General features: G+C 33.3%; 1 protein-coding gene across 2 annotated transcripts; it reads right to left on the reverse strand.

Annotated features, from left to right (window-relative positions):
• Positions 1-11,678: 11,678 nt before the first annotated feature.
• On the reverse strand, positions 11,679-19,947 carry LOC128219615 (protein toll-like). Of its 2 annotated transcripts, XM_052927484.1 has the most exons (4): positions 19,863-19,947; positions 19,288-19,337; positions 15,404-15,553; positions 15,029-15,166 (listed from the first exon to the last, which is right to left on the reverse strand). In XM_052927484.1, the coding sequence occupies exons 1-4, from the start codon at positions 19,942-19,944 to the stop codon at positions 15,149-15,151; spliced, it is 300 nt and encodes a 99-aa protein (XP_052783444.1). In that variant the 5' UTR covers positions 19,945-19,947; the 3' UTR covers positions 15,029-15,148. The 2 variants fall into 2 exon arrangements, with proteins under 2 accessions (XP_052783443.1, XP_052783444.1); XM_052927483.1 differs by lacking the exons at positions 19,288-19,337; positions 19,863-19,947 and having other exon boundaries at positions 11,679-15,166; positions 15,404-15,540.
• Between the last annotated feature and the right edge of the window lie 702 nt (positions 19,948-20,649).

The raw sequence follows: 20,649 nt of genomic DNA on the forward strand, positions 1-20,649 counted from the left end.
TTGTCAGTGTTGTTGATAATTCTCTTACTTTAACTGCTAGTGTTACATGTATATTTTCTAAGGGCATTACTCGAGAACAACATTTATTTCATGTGTTACATGGTCTTTGATAAATACCTAACCACTCCGTTTGTTTGACACAATACGTCGGCATTTAATTATTAGTGTCTTCATTCCTTTTTATGTTTAATTCAAAGGTAAACCTTTATCCCGTAAAGTCGTATTCAGAACATGTACTTCAGTCTTCAAACAAAGAACAGGTATTCTAAAATGTAGAAAGTGTCTTGTTTAATTATGCGTGCTAAAGCTATTTTTCCTATTGTTTTTAAAACACACACACACATAAAACCACCTTTGCATATAATCAAACCAGGCATTCTACAATAAATCTAAGCTTAATATTTCTCTTAATGGTAAACCACAAATAATCAAAGTAGCAGCGCTTTTGTATATTTTTAAATATGCCTTCCCTTTTTTTAGAAGTATGCATGAAAGGTTTGTTAACATTCTGATGTTGGAGAATAAATTAATTAATATCCCTTACTGTTTTCCTTGTATTATGAACCGATTTTTGCTGCAAAATAAGTTTTGATCCTATATATATATATATATGCTTGAAGATTATATGTACCAGACGTTTAAAATCGTGAGATTTCATTTTAATCTAGTCTGCTTTCCCTTCAAAAATGGTAGTCGCAGTGCGTGTAAAATATGTCATAATATGATCGCCTAAACGCTAATATAATGCACGTGGATGAACGCAACCGGTATGCATTTTTCTGCATTGTTGTATTATAAAATATAATTTCACTACCGCTCCAGGTAATATAAATGTCATGGCATTAATAAATGGAAGTAATATCATATTTTTCATAGTCATATATCATTTAGTTGGCTGTATAAAATGTAAAAGTGACAATATAGCATGCATTTTGGACTGTGTGTGTAAAATTATCATCATATGCTTAAGTTGTTGCTACGAACGCCGTCAGAGGCACAATTAAGTCACTGCAAAGTCATATTCGCATAGAAAATTAACCGTGATTATAAATGTATTGAGACAATAATGCAATGTAAAGGAATGAGGCATATGGCGCACTTTAAAAGATGAAACTGAAGTCGTCGATATGAATTGGGAATATTTGAGATGGCCTTACAGGTTTTAATTATTCATGTGTATACTTGTTTATATCTACCTTGTCCCCAAATTCGTCGATCTGGATAAAAAATAACGTTCACACATGCGTGTTTGTACTAGCAGTACGCAACACTACCGCAAGTACTCGCGCTTATTTGGAAACGAGTATCGGAAAATACACTGATTAGGTTGGATAGTCTTTTATACGAGTTCGATGCAAAAGTCGGACAAACCGTTATGATTTATATTGGGTTGCTGTCACAAAGAAAGGCTCTGCAATATAATGTTGAATGATTTATAATCATTTGCGTGTTTTTTATTAATTTAAAACGCATAAATAAAGAAATAAAGTAATAGTATTATCACTTTTCATTTTCGAAATTAATTTCAATTTCCAAATTACGTCAGATCACCATTAATATTGAGCTAGAACGTGAAAAGGCAGTCATTTCGATATTCGACTGTAGGCGATTAAACCTAAAGCAGAATAAATCATACCTTGACTGATTTTGGTAACTGGATATAATATTCCCATGGTATTAATTCGGTGTTTTATATTATTAAAATCCTAGTCTATTCAAAACAGAACAGTTTCCGTTGCGGGCAAAATCTTTCGTATTCAATTCATCACCAAGGCCCAAGGGGGTCACCCTTAGTATGATTTATTAAATAGAAACGTTAGCCATTTATAAACATATCACCTATGATGAATGTTAAGGAGCATAATTCATTAATCTAGCTTCCCCATGTCATATTTTTCCATTAAGAACCGTTTAGGGCATTTCATCAACTCGCTTTATTGGCCATCAAGTTGTATATAAAATCAAGCGATTGCCGGTTAGGTGATGTTGAAGCTATATGCACGTTATATGTCGTGCAAGTGTATTTTGCGTTTTAAGGATTATTGAAGACGGTTGTCGAAATAACATTTTGTCTGTAAAAAATAAAATGTCTAATGAAACCGGATCAATAAACAATAGTTCGAATGTTGAAGGCGGGTATTGGACGTTTGAACGTCTATACACTACAACCGCCGCGGCGTACATTCCGATGGTCATTTCAGCGTACTTTGGAAACATACTGATCATAAAGATAATGCCAAACCGTGGTCCTCAAGCCTCCTCAACCGGCATACTCTTCTCGATATTAGCTGTGATGGACATTTTTATAATAACATTCGGACCATTGCGTTTCTCAATTTCAATATTTTTAAATGTGTCTTTGTTCAACACTGCAAGAGGATTAAAGATTGCAGGAATGGCTTATTACGTGCGCTCTAACAATGTCAACGTGGACACTTGTCATTATTACCATTGAAAGAATAATAAGTGTCCTCTTTCCGCTGAAAGTGAAAGGGATTTGCACTGTTAAACTCGTGGTTACCTTAGAAATCATCGTGTGCTTGATACTGTCGGGCTTTAACGCGATTCGCATTTTCACTTTTATATACTTGAAATATGTGGAAAAATTTCAAGAGCTTTATGATTTTCGAAAAGTTCCAAAACGGTGTTCATTATTATCACTGGACGGAATTTGTCTTCAACTTTGTCATTCCGTTCTGGGTTCTCAGTGTTGGAAGCATCATCATTCTAATCAGATTACGACAATCGGCGCCTGGGAATGATACAACGCGACGTCAAACGAGGCTTGTGTCGATAACACGCAATCTCGTTGGAGCCAACATCACCTTCATCATAACAAATATTCCCTTCAGAGCGATAAACTTGCTACGGAATGCGGGGTCCCTTGAACACATGGGCGGACTGGAGCGGATGACAGTTGTAATGCTATGTATCTATGTTCAGTTTCTGAATCAGGCTCTTAATTTCTACGTATATGTGCTTAGTGGACAAACATTTAGGGAAAGTGCAAAAAAGATTCTTGTGTCGGTGTTCAAACGTCTCAAACCCTAATTGATAGCGTTTGGTTTTTGGAGGTCAGTATTGATTATTTAAGGCTTATAGCGAATTTGGTTCCAAATCCACTTGGTTGATGCAAGCAAACAAATAAGGACCAGCAACAGCAATTATGTAACTTTTTTGATAAAGAAAATACTTTTTGTGATAAATCTAAGTGTTGTTACGTTAGCCGATTCAACGTTTTATTGTGGTTAGTCTTAAGTAAGTTCATAGTTTGTATGACCTTTATTAATTCAGCAATGCATAGTTTTTTATATTTGGGTATGCTTATTTAAACCACCATTTGATTTTGTAACTGAAAATATGTCTCTGTAAACTAAGCTATGTTGCGTTATGATCTTATATTGTTCAAGCCGTTTACATACTAACCTACTGTTGAGCTGTGACTTACAAAGCCTTCATACCAAACATCTACTCAAAACAATAGTTTGATATTTGTGAAATGTGTTTGTATGCTTATTACGTTTTATGTTTTGTTTTACGTGTCTGTTTAACATTCAGCTGATTGGCTTTACATCTTGTTTGACAGCGATTAAAACGCATGTTAAATGTATTAACAATGTATATGAGAACTCTGAAATACACCTGTTCTGGTCTATCAATGACTCTTCACATGGTGTTAGTAGTATTGAAAGTAAAGGGTTTGTTGCAACCACGCCAATTTTGTCTTAGATTTTTCAACTCTCTATACGTCTTTTTCTCAACATCTATTTATTCAAAAATTTACGCACCTAATTTAAAAAAAAAATGTTCGAGAAAATACTACATTAACTATCTGTAAATGCAAAGGAAACATAATTTAATAATGCTCAATTTGATTCATATTATTAACACATGATCAAAACGTTTGTGAAGTGCTTTGTTGTTTACTTGATGATTCATTCATTAAATTCGGCAAACAATTTGTACCCTTTGGGTGCTAATTATGCAACTCTACTTGCATATTTATTTTTATATTGTTATGAGAGTGAATGCATGCTCAACATCTTTAAGTCTAAGGAATTCAAAAACACGTCTACATGTTCTTAGTGCATTGATGAGAAATTGACCATCAAACTTGAAATCAAGCGGGATGATTTTAACTTTAAAAATTGTAAATTGTCAGTCTTCAGTTGGCGATGTTCCAATGTCCCCGTCTTATGGTGTATTCATTGTCGCAATTAGTAAGATTCGCTAGTATGTTCGGACGTGGATGAACTTTGTTCCTGTAATAAATTAATCACTGCTTAATTGTTAAAGCAATGATCTAGATATCGGAAATTGAGGAAAACCTTTTTTTATAATATTTGATTAAGCATTACGACAAACTCTTTAAATACAATTGCAGTCTTAAATTCCTGATTATCAATTGCAATACATGTACTGTAAAAAAGTTTTTGTAAAATCAAAATGCTTCCTCCAATAAGAAGACGGTATATTGGTACTAATTTATGTTATTCATGGCTTTTAGTATTAAAAAAAGATTTTCTAGCAGATATAATTCATGTTTATCTCAACTCCTTGCGACGGCATTAATTGACTTACATTTATAACGCGTATGTCATTTTTTCTTAAAGTCTCCATAAGCAGTGCTTTTAGTATCTTCCTCTTTAGTTTCAATTAACCTTAACTCTATTTACCTTTTTTTCCGATATTGAAATATTTCTCAAAACCGCTTACGCTCGAGGTGAGAAATCTAGTGTGCGAATGGTAGTCTTGAAGTTTGAAAGTTATTTTTAAGACCATTTGCTCTTTTTTGGCTAACACATCTGCTTCATTTATGAAATAGTGTTCGTATTTCGTAATTCATTTCGTTTTTCCGTCTCGAAGACATAAGATTTCTAAATGTGTATTGTTTTTATTTATATTGTCATTGTGTTTTTGCTCCTAGTTTGTTCAGTTATACTTTCATTATAAGATTAAATGAAGGCATGACTTTAAATCTTGTTATGTCGAGCTATGTCAGACAGTTGTCTTAAAATGATTTCATCGTTACTCTTAATTGCTAGCACTGTTGCTTCAACATGGTTTCTTCTTTAACAAGTGAAGATGCTAAGCAGTCGTTGAGTACTTGAAATTAATTAATCAGTTTATATGTTGATTTTGGCGTTATTCTTCATTAGAATCAAGTTAATGCATGCTCTGATGAGGTAAAGCAGTTTTGAAGAGGGTATGGTTTGTTTGTGGTGTGTAAATCCGTTTATGTGGTGTTAGTTTGCTTTTGTTGTTTTTATTTGTGATGTTGATATGTTTGTGGCTGTAGTTCATATAGAAACAAGCTCAGTAGCAAAACGTTTAAACATAAACCCGGCTAAATGGAACAGGCTAAACGCCAAAGACATAGAACATAAAATCACAAACAAGAAACATAGAAGAACAACACAAAACTCCACAAACAGCACAGTGTATACATACTATATATAAAATACTAGGTATGTTTATCAAGAATTGTTATGTTCCGCCTTGTTTATAAGGCCTAAAAAATAAATTGTTTGGTTAGGGTAACATCCTTTTCAAAAATAGGTAGGGTAGGTAGGGTTTTTTTTAATATAAGGCTTTATATTAGAATGTAATTTTCATCATTGGAAAACGTGTTAAAAGTATCTTCTGAATATGCATTTAAGGTTTTAGACTACATATTAAAAAAGCCTTTTTTATTTTATTTTTTCAAATCGACTATAAAAACGGTAGGGTCGGCGCCTATTCCGTAAGTAGGGTCAGGTTACCCGAACCAAATGTCTTTTTTTGTAGGCCTTATATACATGACAGGCTTAAATCAGTAAAAACACTTAATAACATACTACATTGCATTTTATTGACGCACTGATTTGTTTTATGACGTCATTTTAAAATGGTGCAATGATGCTTCTTAGGATTTAATGTCAGTAAAGTTAAATATAGACCGTATTTGTCTAGTTGGAATACGGAATAATGTATTTTGTCATACACATCTCTTGCATATTTTTTTATTAACTTTTGTATATATTCTTACATCAGTAAATATTATATACACATAATACTGATAAACGAGTAACATCTTACTAATGTCCATGTATATATATCTGTGAATACTGAACAAAATCTATCGCTGTCAGCTTTGTACGTAGAGCTGCTATGTACATTCATGTATATATATTTTTAATAATAGAAGCAGAGGGTATGTTTTGCAAAGAAAAGGTTTTATGTGGTAATTCCAAAACCAGTCGATTCCATTTTCTATTATGTATGTTTGTTTTTAGTTAAGGCTATTGTTGCTTCCATTTCTTTACTTTCTTTAACGAATTTAATAAGATATTCGTATTTAAGTTGAGATTGGTTCACCTTACACTTGTAGATATAGTATTTTACTGCTTATATAATGAAATTAGTTATTACTGAAATATCTGTTTTGGGCTGTACACCAAATTATATTGTTTCATAATCAATAAGTTCTGGGATATTATTTTTAATGATTAGTTTTTTATATTTGACCAAAAAACTTGAATTTGATGGGTCCCCCAGAACAAGTGCTTTATTGTTTCGATATTCATGTTACACATACTACAAAGGGTATATTGGACTATCCTATTTTTGTCTATAGTACATTAAATGGGATTTAAATATATCGATTTCCAGTCGTTTACAAATACATTATTCCATTTATTTTGAGGTTATTCATCACTCCTTTAATGGTTTGTTTCATATAATGCTCATATACATATTTGTTTGTTTTTTATTCCTATTATTTTGTCAATCAATTTGACTTTTGGACCCATGTTTGTACAGTTGCTTTTTAACGTATGTTTGTATTTATCTGGTTTACTTGAAATAAGTGAATGATATTTTAGAAAATCTATGTTTGGCATAATATACTTTATTCTAAGTTCTTTAAATGTGTAAAATTGTTTTGTCGTGTTATTAAATAAATGGGGTATGTATATGACAAAATCTGTATACCATTCTTTGTAAAAATAGGTGTGTTGATATATTCATTATACCAAATTATTTGCGTTGGAATATGTTCTATTTTCTCAGTAAAATGTAATCTTGCCCAACTTGTAAGTATATATTTTAGAAATTTATTCTGTTTAACAGGTAGGATATATTTCGGTGAAAATTTTCCCTCAAGTAAAATTTTACCACCAAGTTTATTTATTTCCTTTAGATACGGTACTTTACAACTACAATTGATGGAATCGTCAAATATTCTTTTAATCCACCTTGTTTTTATTGTTGATATAAAATCGATCATTTTTAATCCACCATTTTTATAATCCTGTGTTATAATGTTTCTTGCTATCTGTTCTGGCTTTCCATCCCATAAAAAAGCTGTAAAGGTGTTTTACAATGGATTTAATAATCTGTTCTGGAGGGTTTTCAAGAAACACAATTTTTGGAACTGCAAACGTTTTAATAACCGTTATTTTACCAATGAATGTTAAACCATGTTTTTCCATCTATTCAATGTTGAATATAGTTTTTACATTTGTAGTTTAATTCTATGCGTTTGTTTCTATCATTTGTAAATACAATGCCTAACGTTGTCGCTTGATCCGATGTCCACTTAAATTACTTCATTTTGCAAAAAAAAACAACAACATATCAGTGAAGCGTTGTGAACCAGCCCTCAATACTATAGACTTATTCATATTCAATTTTAAACCTGAGCTATTGCTAAAATCGTTAATTGTGTTAAGAAGGGCGTAAATAGAAGCTTCAGTACTATTAACAAAAAAGTTGCATCATCCGCGAATAAAGTGTTTTTGAATTCTTCATTATCTTTGATTATTCTCTTTATATTAGAATTGTTTCTTATTGCTATGGAAAGCAATTCTATACTATATATAGTATTATAAATAAATAAGGGGATAGGGAACAACCTTGCCTTACACCGCGTTCAATCGTAAAAAAAATCTGATAAATGACCGTTGTTAGTTATACAAGCCTGTATATCGTAATAAAATAATTTTATCCATTTATTGAAAGAGTTACCAAAATTAAAATATTCTAGAATTTTAAACATGAATTCATGATCAATATTATCAAAGGCTTTTTCACACATCCCTTGCATATTTATGATAAGTGTATTATGAGTGTCTTATCGTACGCGTCTGTTGATAATAATTTGGCCAAGTGTGAGGTTTAGATTTTGGAGCTGATCCTTCTGCCGTTAATCACGATTAAAGGTCGGATTGCCCCTGATGCTTCAATTATTGTTAATGTAGGCGTTAGTTTGTCCTGTTGTATGATGCAAATGCTGAATGATAGGACCTTGTATGTATACACTTAATCAGAAAATTTCATTTATATTTCGAATACCATTTAATGTCATGTTTCACTTCCCAATACATAATGGCAAATGTTTCGAATTTTGTTTCATGTATGCAAAAATTTCTTTTTAGTGATATGAATTTGAGCATCACAGATACATTAATAGTTTACATAATAAGGTGTACCTTTCTTATACTTAAGAGGCATAAAGTACCTCATCAGGAGGAAGGTAGCTGTTAGGTGTCATCTTGTATCACACGTCAACCGGAAACTTTTATATTGGCCCAACACATTGGTGAAAAAAATGCATACTGTGGCAAATATAAAAGGAATTGTTCCATTTTTTGAAAATAAAATTCTGGACGGGGTAAAAAGAGGATTTGGAAGTGAACGGCCGCCATCTTGTTGATTGCATCGATCTGATAAAATCTATCGTAGGCACTTATCGAAATCCTGTAAGGCAAATAACAAAGTAAGTATAAATTGCAGCCTAACGTGTATGAAACTTACTTGTATGGTAACCGTGCGAAGAGAACATACCAAAAGTACAAAAAACAACAACATGTTTATGTTAGTGCACGTGTTAAGTATAAAAGGTATGCATATTTTTATTAAGTAAAGTCGAACCCCGTTGGCTCGAACTCCTAAATTCCTCGAGTATCTGAAAATCCAAGCCAAGCCGGATTGTTAACTTTCAGCTTAAAGAAATATATCATTGACATCTAGAGCCAACGAGGAATTCGAGCCTAGCGAACTCGAGGCAACGGAGTTCGACTGGTCTAGTGATATACGGGTACTTTGATGTTTGTTAAGTGTTAATAAACTATTACTGTTATCGCAGTCAATAATTGCTAATTCTAAATAAATTTCCAATCTAGATGGTTGTTTGTGTTTGCCTTTTATTTGTTGCTGCTACTACTGTTGATACATTTTAACAATACACACATTTAATAACAAGTGTCGTTTCTAATAGTTATTTTTGTTGCATTGTTGATAAACAACATTCACTCCATTTATGTATTGCTTTGTATTTTTCATATACATTTGAAATTATTTTCTCAAATATTTATGCAAGAAAAAAAGAAACAAGCTCAGTAGCAAAATGTTTAAACATAAACCCGGTTTAATGGCACTTAGTAAAAGCCATATAACATAAAAAAAAATCACAAACAAGAAACATGGAAGAACAGCACAAAATTCCACAAACAGCACATTGCATACATACTATATATAAAAACTAGATATGTTTATCAAGGATTGTTAGGTACCGCCTTGGAACGGTCAGCAAAATGTAAATTTACTGGGGGTTTAAACCAGTTTAAGTGCACAAACCTCACTCTTATCCCAACATTCTTAAATGAAGAAAACACGCAAAAGGTGTATCTTATCAAAGTATCAAAGGTCAAATCACCAAATAAAAATAAGGTAGTTATTGTAATGCTTTTATGAAACAGTCGCTTTCTCTATGACATTATTAGATGCAACTCCAACATTTATCACCACTAGTTGCCAGGAACATTTCTACGTGTGGATGCATTGAAAAGGGCTACACGTCTTAACGATGACTGCTGTCTTTTAACAAAATCGCAAAATAAGTCAAGAGAAATGGTAACAATAGAATGCAATGTACACTATTATGGGAAAAGCAATAAAAGTATATTACTTCAAACGTCGAAAGTAAATTAAGATTAAGGAAATATGTGATACAAATGTGATTAAACTTAAATTTCCACAAGCATGTGTAATATACGTTAATTGTATTTGTAATTGATACCCCTTCCACACGGTTACGACATTTGTCGATAGTTTCAACTCGCTAGTAATAACCGCTGAGTTGGATTGAAGAATTATTTTGACACGGCAAGTTAATGGTTTTTTCCCATAGACACGACCCTGTTGCAAGTTTGCATGCGATGTAAAAGCATTAGTATCATTGCTATATAATATCGTCGAAACTTCTTTGACATTCCACGGCAATGCACGAAAAAGATATTTGTACGGTATGGTTTGAGTGCTACGGCTTTGTACTAGATTATGTTGCTATTAAAATTAAAAGGACAAGTTAGAGTGTTATTTAGTATGATCGGACGCATCCCGAGTACTCATTGAGAGTTTGTATAACTCAGTGATACTTTTTGGTAATAGATAAGAGTCCTTCAAGATAGTTCATGAGCTCCTTTGACATTTTTCCATATTGATCTGGGACTAGTTAGGTTCAAGTCTCATTATTGGAACATGAGCACGGTATGTACACGACTTTATCCGATATGCTGGTAGGTCTGAATGAGTTATTGACAACAGAAAGGGACGCAAACCATACAATACGAAATGTCATCTTCATTTTAGCTATTCAAGTTTATGTGCATTGAAATGGAATTCTGAAAAAGATGCAACACCTCTCGCGTCTATTGTGCTCCCAATGTGTGGTACAGCTGTCGAATTGCATAATTACATAATTGCGATAATTGCATGCTAGGTCTGTGAAAGGCGTAGTTTGAAACAAGTAAATTCATGAAGGCACTTGCCGATAATTTGCTGGAACAGACGGTGCTTGTTCATGGGCATAACATAGAACATGTAACGAACACTATAACTCTATATACTCTTTATATCGTACCTTGTTGTTCGATATGTCACCCAAATTTGGCCAAAACCCGGCATTTCAAATGGATTTTTGAAAATATTAAAATGTTTTTCAAAACTGATATTATATTAGTATAAACGCCTTCAACTGATTATGCATAACAAGTTATAACTCCTGCCTATAATCAGTAAAAAACATTATCAACCATACGCTGTTTATGTATTGCTAGTAGCTCATCTTTGATGAATATAACATTTGCACAATTACAATTTAATTTAACCAAATTGATGACCTCTTGCATATATTTCCACCTTTAATAATTAAACAATAGGAACGCAAAACTAAAAGTTTAGCATTTAGTTGTAAACATGGTAACTTTTTCTGTGCTTAAGAGTGATCCAATTTCATCCACATTTTGCCAGTAAGTGTTACTGTTTGTAGTGTGGTATATGAGAAATGGGAAATAATGCAATTAAACGAAATGATTATTGTTGTCCTCACAGTAGTGTTGCTTTGATCAGGAGATATTAAATCAGGTGCGATTTACAAAGTTTTCTGCAGCCATTAGCTTTCATGGATTTAATTGTATATCCATTTTAAACTTTTCACAAAAATATATTTCGTATATGAAGCGAATGTTAATTAAGGGTTTAAAGGTCCCTCACGTTTCAAATGGTAATGCATCGACTTGGCAATGTCATTATCCGAAATGTGGACAAACTACAAGTTCAGTTAAGGGGTTTGTTAATATGCCGAGCTGCTGCGAAGTACATACACCTGGACTATCAGCAAATTTCCTCCAAATATGCAACCTTCCCTGGCCGCTAAACATGTATAAGAAAAATATAAGAACAAAGACAGGATATATCACATTAATTTTGCCATGCAAGAATACCATATTTATATAACACTATGTCATGAATAATAAATACATCCTACACCTATAGTTCTGTTACTAAACTCTGTATAGGCAATATACCACGTGATTGTAAAGAATGAGAATACACAACACAATGCAGTAACTTATTTTCGAACCATTTATGATTTTCCTCAAGACAAACATAACTTTTAATGTAATGTTGGATTTCGTTGTCCGGAATATCGTTGCTTATATCAACATCATTTCTGATCACTATAATCAAATGGTTAGATGTTTCGCGAAGAGATTTTTCGTATGCCGCTCTGAAGGTGAACAAACACCATTCATCTATTATGTACATAGACGATAAAACCAAAACTGTGTGTTCGGACGATGCAATAGAATTGAGAATGTTTTCCTCTCGTGATGGCCCAGGTAGAAAATCTCTGTCTGGAAAGCACACAGTATAGTTATATGATTCAAACAACGATAAAAGTCTGTGTCTTGCGAAGTCCATATCTGTGTCGTGGTATGTTATGAATAGATCCGTTGTACAAGTACTGACCAGTTCAGCGCTTTCTGTATACTCAATGGTCAAAGATGATGAATTACTTATCGCGCGTGATACAGTACTCGTACAATTAAATATCGACCCCCCGAAAGATATACCCGAATCTGATTCACCTTTACTTGCATTGATGGTGTTGAGATATTCCTGATTCATACATTTACCAGGCATATAATAAAGAAGTTTATTTGTAAAAAGAAGTTCCTTAGAGTCTACATAACGTCCATGCTTTAAATACGCTTTCATATCTTTGTCTTCTATGTTATGTTTCTGAATATTATGTGTTACAATAATTCCAAAGCTAGATTTTGTGCTTTTAATCTTCTCTTGAGCAATTGACCAAGACATGGCAACGTTTTCAGGCATCGAATTACCGGTTACAATTATTATCATTCTTTTACTGCGCACAACAAGGTTGCTCACGTTTTGCTGGAAAGAATATCCAACAACGAAGTCTCTGTCCGAATCAACGACAGTGTAGTTGTTGTTGCAATGTTCTAACGGTTTAACGACTTTTTCGAGAACCCAATCACTGTCGGAACTCTTGTGAACAACCATACAATCTATTTCCTCAGCATTATTTCCAGTGTCGTTATCAAGTGGATGTAGTCCCCAGTGTATAAACATCAACACTTTAATTTCAGTTCGAAATGAATAAATCAATGTAATTGCTATTATTACTAGACACACTGTTACAAATGTTGCAATGGAAGGCAACACAGCGTGTTTGATTTCATCAAATTCATTTAACGAACTTTCTTTGCAAACAAACTTGGCTTTACTGACTTTCACTATTATATTGCCGTCATTTTGTAAAGTATTACACGTAACCATGTCCCAATCTGTAACAATATCCTTGTTACTTGTAATCCAATTCTTCATCCAGACAACATTGCAATCACACACATAGGGGTTGCCTGAAAGCATTATTGACTTGGCGCCAAGTCTGACCAGCGTTTGTGGTAGCCGTATGAGATGGTTAGATCTTAAGTTCAGAGTTTCTATCTTATTCAAATTTTGGAATACACTAGAATCAATGGTCTTTAGGTGATTATGACTTATGTCAAATATCTTCACTCTTCCAAAGTAAGCGGTATTTGCAACATGTGTTATGTTGTTATGACTGAGTCTCAGCTCTAGACTTCCAACTGGCATATTGTCTGGAATATTATTCAAATTAAAACCAATGCAGTCCACAATTATATTGCCAGTCGACGTTCTTTCATAACATTTACAAGGAGTTGGACAATTTGATACATTTAAAGCGCACAATGTCTGATCCATTTCTATTTCTAAAATATTTTTTCCATACAATTCCTTAGGTGACTGACAAATCCAACTTCCAAATAACTCTTGTACGTTTCCTATACTGTTGTTTTTTATGAGAAAATTCACAAATGATATAATTGGGTTAATGCGACAATTACATCTGATTGGATTAGCTGTAAATTCTAGTTTAAAATGAAGCAATACGAGCTGCAAAGATGTATTCAGAGTAATGTTTTCCTGGTCAATTTGAAAGCCCAAGTTTGTGATATTGCTATGCCCAATTTTGACCAAGCATGGGTCATTTGATTGTTGATAAATATCTGAATGATCAGGAGTACTTGCTGATTTGACAACACTTATCAGAACCCTGTTCATGTTCATGTTAAGTAAATAGTCCGTAAAATTCTCGAAAGCAATATGGGTACGTTCAAAACTGGCAATTTTGAGACCACGTACATAAAATATAAAAGATGGTAAAATTTTGATCGGATTTTCATCTACGTAAATCTCTGCAAGACTCAAAGATTTTATTGGGAATGAATTTTCACATAATGTTCGTATACTATTAGCCGACAAGTCTAAAATCAGTAGTTCTTGAAGACTGCTAAATGAGCCATCTTCAATGAACTCTATCTTGTTTTTTGCTAAGTTCAGGCGGTGAAGTGACGTCAAAGGTGTAAAATCATCCTTGTGAATAACCGACAAATCGTTTGAGCTTAAGTCTAGGAACCGCAGCTCTGAAAGCCCAAGAAAAACTCCTTTAGGTAAACTATGTAAATTGTTAACACTGAGATCCAAGTTTTGAATCCCTAAAATTTTTGAAAAGGTGTTTTCTCCAAGAGAACGAAGACTGTTGTTTTGTAATGAGATCATATGTATCAATCCATGAAATTCAAACATACTCAGATCGGTAATATTATTCTTTTTCATGTCCATAGATCTTCGGAATATATCAGTGGGTATGCTAAGTGATTGTGAATCAGCATAGTGCTGGTGCATATATCCGGTCCTCGACAGGTTATTTGGTAAATACACTGTATCCTGAGTCCAAGGAAAGTTTGAATGTGGAACCTGTAAACCATTGTTGGGCAAGTCTAGCGTTTGAAGATTGGGAAATATGGACGATAGATTCTCTGGTAAATCAAGCCAGTGTGTGTTGGTAATAGAAATTTCCGCCATATTTTCAAAAGAATCCCTTTTATCAAATAATGACCATATACTCTCATTTGTAGATCCAAAATTCACAAACGCAAAAGAAACAATACTTTGAAAACTATCGCATCGAACATCCTTTAAACTGATTAAATCCCCTCCTGTAACTAGCGAACCTAGGAACGAAAACGTTTTAAACTCTGCTAAAGACAAGAGAGCGAAAATGCTGGATTTGTCAAAAGCACATCCTGTTATTTGAAGCATATACACTTCTCTTTCTGGTAAAGGTTTTGGATGCGGATCAGGTCGGATGACGACTGGCGTTGGAAATGTACATTTCAGATGAATCGCTGTATTTTCAATTTCATTCGCACTCGTAAGATTTGCTACGATTTGTGAAGTGTTGACAACGCATGGATCCTCCAGAGTGTTATGTACCACTATGATTCTGAAAATACAGAAGTAGATGTCTATATAGACTATGTGTAGAATGTATGCTTAGTTAAAGGTTTGAATTCAATCAAATCATGTTTGACCTAACAATACCACTTTATGCAAAATACAACAATATTTTTTAAGGAACACATGAGTGAATTAAATTACGTTTCAATTTACGGTATGAAAATTATAATTTAAAATGGTATTTATAATGTCAAATTTGATTTTTGTTTCGAAAATACCTCACATCCATCTCAAGTGGCGTTCCCCCACTAGCAAACAGCGGTGGAATATTTTGGTCCTTGTCCTGCTGTACCTGACAATCCGGCGGTTCCGTTACCATTGATGCCGGAAGTAGCAGTGAAATAAAGAGAAAAAACTTCGTCTTCGGAGGCATCTGAAACACGTGAAATAAAACTAAGACGTGTGTTCAGTATTGCTAATATTTCGAAAACAAATAAACCAAAGTATACATGTGTTTTCGAAATATACCTGCGTATGCTTATGTCAGCGTGAGAGGGTTTGGTGTTTGATGTTCTAATTTAGATTTAGATAAAACCATAAATAAACATCTCTTATTTGTTTTCAGTCAAAGAAAATGATAGGGAATATCTTTATTATCTGTTAGGTTTGCGTATATTCCAAGTGTAACTCTTCCTTTTTCTGTCATTATTCTGTTGTGAATTGTTGAGTACACTCATCTTGGATCTTTATATGATTAACACATTAAACTGAAATTATTTAAATAAGCAAAGGGTATGATGCTTTTATGAGCATTTCTGGGTGGTAAAATACTTTATTTATAAACATGAATTTTTTACCCACCGTACGGAATGTTTTGCTCTTACATCTCTTTTTGTTCGATTAACAAGTGTATTTATAAATATTGAAATAATCTCTTTTTGTCAAGTGTGCTGTTTTAATAATGTAATATTTAAATCGACATCTTGGCTAAATACGTGTGCTACAGTATACTGAGCAGTATTGCAAAACTTTCTGGTTTAAACATGCAGTTTATGACGAAGGCATTATCAATCTGATAAAGATTACGTTTATTGAAAGTAAACAAATGTGCTGTTCCCACCACCTTCATTGCCTTAACCTTTACCTGCTAACCATAACGTTATCTAAATAATATAATGTTTTCCGTGTGGGCGTTGTCAGTTCTTGCTTTTTTATTTCATTAACTAAATACATAAGAAGCAAATATGAGATAATAGAATAGTATCTTACAATATTGCAAAAGCATAAATGAAAAAAAACCCAGTACATCTCGTTATTAAATGCAAGTTAGGCGTACAAATACCCCCTCCCCCCCCCCCCCCGCCAATATACCTTTTAAGAACGTAAACGTAAGTGGAAACTTACTCCTTTTTTTCTAAATCAATGTTTATCAATCTACATATTTTGAAAAGGTAGAGGATATTTAAAAACTGCTTTTATAGTTATATATACACCACCATGAGCTGTCGTAAAACAGCGCACTCAACCTTTACGCCGCTTTGTCTTGCAAATGAATAAAATAATGATGTAATATATGCCTGTCAAAAGAAATAAAAGAGTCAAATTAGAAAGTACACACGAAACACCGAAATGCGACAAAACCAGGTTTTCAATGTTTGACAGAAGAACTTTACCCTTTGTTGTGAGATTCAGTTTGAACAATTTGTTTTCTACTTTAAAAACAGTAACCTTGAGCTTCACCCTAGGGCCCCAAACGCAATCCCATGGCATTCTTTCATAAACTCTTCCTACATACCATGTTTGGTCACAATATATGAACCCTTACTGAAGTTATTTAGTATCAAACGGTTATCTGTTTTTTAAAACTCTGACCTTGACCTTAGGGCCCCGAATGCAATCCCATAAAAAGGCATTAACTTTTCTATTATACCAAGTTTGACACAATATGTCAACCCTAACTTAATTTATTCAGCAATAACCATTTTTCTATCTCTAGCAACAGTTACCTTTAATTTAACCATGACTCTCGGGCCCCCAAACACAATTCCATGAAAGGTCTTCATAAACTCCTCCTTTTTTATTAAGTTTAGTCGTAATATGTCAATCCTAACTAAAGATATTCAGTGCCAACCATTTTTCTATTTATAGTAACTGTGACGTTGACCTTGCTTTAGGGGCCTCTAACGCACTCCAATGTACGTTCTCTATTAACTCAACCTATATACCAAGTTTGGTCACTATATGTCAAATCTAACTAAAATTATTCGATACCATAGGTGAGTTTGACACCGACCTCCCACCGGCCCGTCCCAACAACGACGCACGTTATTCCAATGACAAGGTTTCACTTTGTGAAACCCTGGTTAGAAATATGAAAATGTGCCTGTCAAAAGCTATATTGTTTTAAAAAAGGGCCATAATTCGTATTAGGGGTTAATATGGAGTTATGTTGCCTAATTGTTAGAAAGTTGTCAATAATTATGTAAATTATTATGGCAACTGAATGAAGGGTATAGAGATTATTATAAAAAATCCAAGACTTTAACGTGACACAATGTGTCCAAAACCAGTGGCCGTTATTTGTATTTATAATCATATGGAATTATGAAACCTCATTGTGTGCTGGTCCTGAACAAGTGTATGAATTATTTAGTAAATTTAATGAAGGGTATTGAAGTTATAAGTGAAAATGCCAGCTTGGCCTTAAACTTTAACCGGACGCCGGGGCGAGTAGTAAATCCTCCTTATTCTTAGAATATTCAAGCTAAAAATGCAAGGTTTAAGAGACATGGTTGTAGGTTATAGAATGATGAAACTTGCTCTTCATTATCTTACCGACGACTGTGGTAATTGCCAAACACGTAGTATTTGTTTATTCTTTAGATAACCTGATAACCTGAATTGCCGTCTATTTGTTTACGGATGTTTGTACAAGTGTAATCATCGTTTCGTTTAAAACAGGAACAAATACGGTGATCATGTTACTTCTAACCTAGTATATGCGAAAACATATTTCAAATAATACTTTAAATACCTTTTATTAGGCGTATGATTTTATTTGTGCTCTTATTGACACAAAAACACATATGGTTTCTATATAAGACCAGTCTCAACCCATATGGTGATTACATCCGTATTTTGATAACCATTAAAGTAGTAAAATATTCTTAAATGGATGTTTATCAAGTATGATATTATTAATAATTTAAAAAAAATTAGTCTTTTCAGGAAACTTCGAAGCGTTGTCGCGCTGCTAGAGGGAGGCGTAATTCAAAGACTTATTTGTAAATGATTTAAGACTTTTCCTTAAAATATAGAGATACTGACAGCCTTTTCTCCAGGAGGTTTTGAAGTGCTGTCGGTCGGCCACGGGTTCTATTGGAAGTTGTATGAATAATTTATTCGGAACTACAGGGTCAAATCAAGTTAAAACATTTAACGATATCCTTGTTAGGAGGCTTACTTTTAGTTCAAAATTTTGGGAGTCCTTCTTGGGCTCGATTCCCGGTCTGAGCGCGTGAGTTTGGTTTGTGGTCACCAAGCAGGGAGGGTGGGTTTAATGTAGGTACTCCGATTTCCCGTTCGAACGTGAATAATTCATATATTGTTGTTATAGCTTGTTTCACAATCGTTGTAAAATAAATTAGTTTAGACTATGCTAAAGGTTATCAAAACAGTACTTCACTTGTGATTGAAACTAGTTTATTAAGAAGATGTAGATAGAAGACGAACACAAGAAGTATCCCACTGTTTTTCTTTAATTTATTATATAAATAACAATTGTCACTACCTAATTACTTAATTTAGAGTGCGAACATACCTACGTATCAAGTACTGGCATACGAAGCGTAATTATAATCACAACCAAGAAAAGCTAAAGCACAACGTCTTAGTAATCAAAATATTTCACCGCTGAAATAATCTTTAAATACACTTTGAAGAAGATTGAATATTTCAAAATGTTAAAGTCACGTACGTACAATTTGTAGGATACATTTTGATGATTTAAAAGCCTCAATTTAATGCCTTTCAGTTGTATCAATATTGTCTACACCTTTAAGCACATTTAAGAAACCTCGATGCTTGATTTAAGACGCCCATAAAATGAAACTAAAATCTTTATCCTTTAATTAAAACATTCATAGTAGTGTTCAAATTAAAACTTACCTTTAAACAGTCCGGTATATGATTTACGTGAACAATATAATATGCAATTACTAAATTAATTGTAAAGCGTCTTTCACCAAGGAATTCACTTGATACAGAAATAAACAGACAATAATTTCGGGGATTTCCCCGTGATACAAATTGACAGTAGTTTAGTCATTATCTCAAATATGAAGAGGTTAAATGCTTGACTGACTATAAAGCGATGTATTCGCACATGTGATAAAATTGTTCATATGATTGAGTGTTTTGTTCTCGCCTAGCTTGTAGGATTACAAGTTTAATCAAGGAGACCATACGTGCGTGGAAAAAGTCCAGCCATTAAAACGTTTCAATTGTTGTTTTATTTATATTTGAGGAAAAATATTTTTAAAAAGTTAAACATACATCCTTTGCAAGATGAATGAGTGTTAAAAGGACTTGTGTAAATTTTACAGACGATACATTTTTAATTGATGACTCAGTTTTTGCAGTCGACAATATTATAACTAGATCATATTTTGGTTTTATATTGTGGTTATCTCCCTTGAATTAGTTTTCTTTGTTTTCTGGTTATTACTAAGCAACTATTTTACATGTTATTTGTATCTTTGCAATCATCTGGCTTGTTAGTCCTTTAAACCAGTCTGTGTACAACGGAAGGTCCTTTTTAAACATGGATTGGCACGTAACCATTATAATGTAAATCAAAGTATTATAAGTTGTCAATAAATAGTAGCACGTGGTTGTATAATCCTATGGAATACATTGACCAACTCGAACTATCTACCACCGACAAATTCCCATTCGCGTAATGTTAATTGTATTGACGGCTACAATAACATGAATTAGACTAAACTGTATCTGAAGCTAATTATGTTTTCCTTGTTAAAATTCCATTATGTGAACGTACATATATATCCACTGTGTTAACAGTATCACATCATTAACTTTCAAGCGAATTTCTCATTGCGTCGTTGTGGTAAAACATAACGAATGTGTATTTATTTCGTTAACCCATTAAAAAGAATATTTTGATATAAATGATCCTTTATGAAAATGCGTATGTAATTACACATTTCTGAAAACTGTATACATGTTGATATTAATAAACGTGTAGTGATTATTGAATATCCAGCATTCATACCATTTCATAATGTACCTTTTTTGAGATTAAAAAAAGTTGATTGCAACGTTCCATGCATCCATGTTTCCAAAATCAAAAGAGAAGATGATTGTCACGTAAATTAATCACTCCTGTCTGTATGCTTGGATTGTACATCCGTCGCTTACCGTTCGAGGTGGAAATGCTACCTTTTCTATAATACAATGTGTTAGTATAGATGTAGTGCATGCCTGCGCGCGCGCGCGCGTGTGTGTTTG

Source organism: Mya arenaria, chromosome 15, assembly GCF_026914265.1.
Source record: "Mya arenaria isolate MELC-2E11 chromosome 15, ASM2691426v1".
Lineage (NCBI taxonomy): Eukaryota > Metazoa > Mollusca > Bivalvia > Myida > Myidae > Mya > Mya arenaria.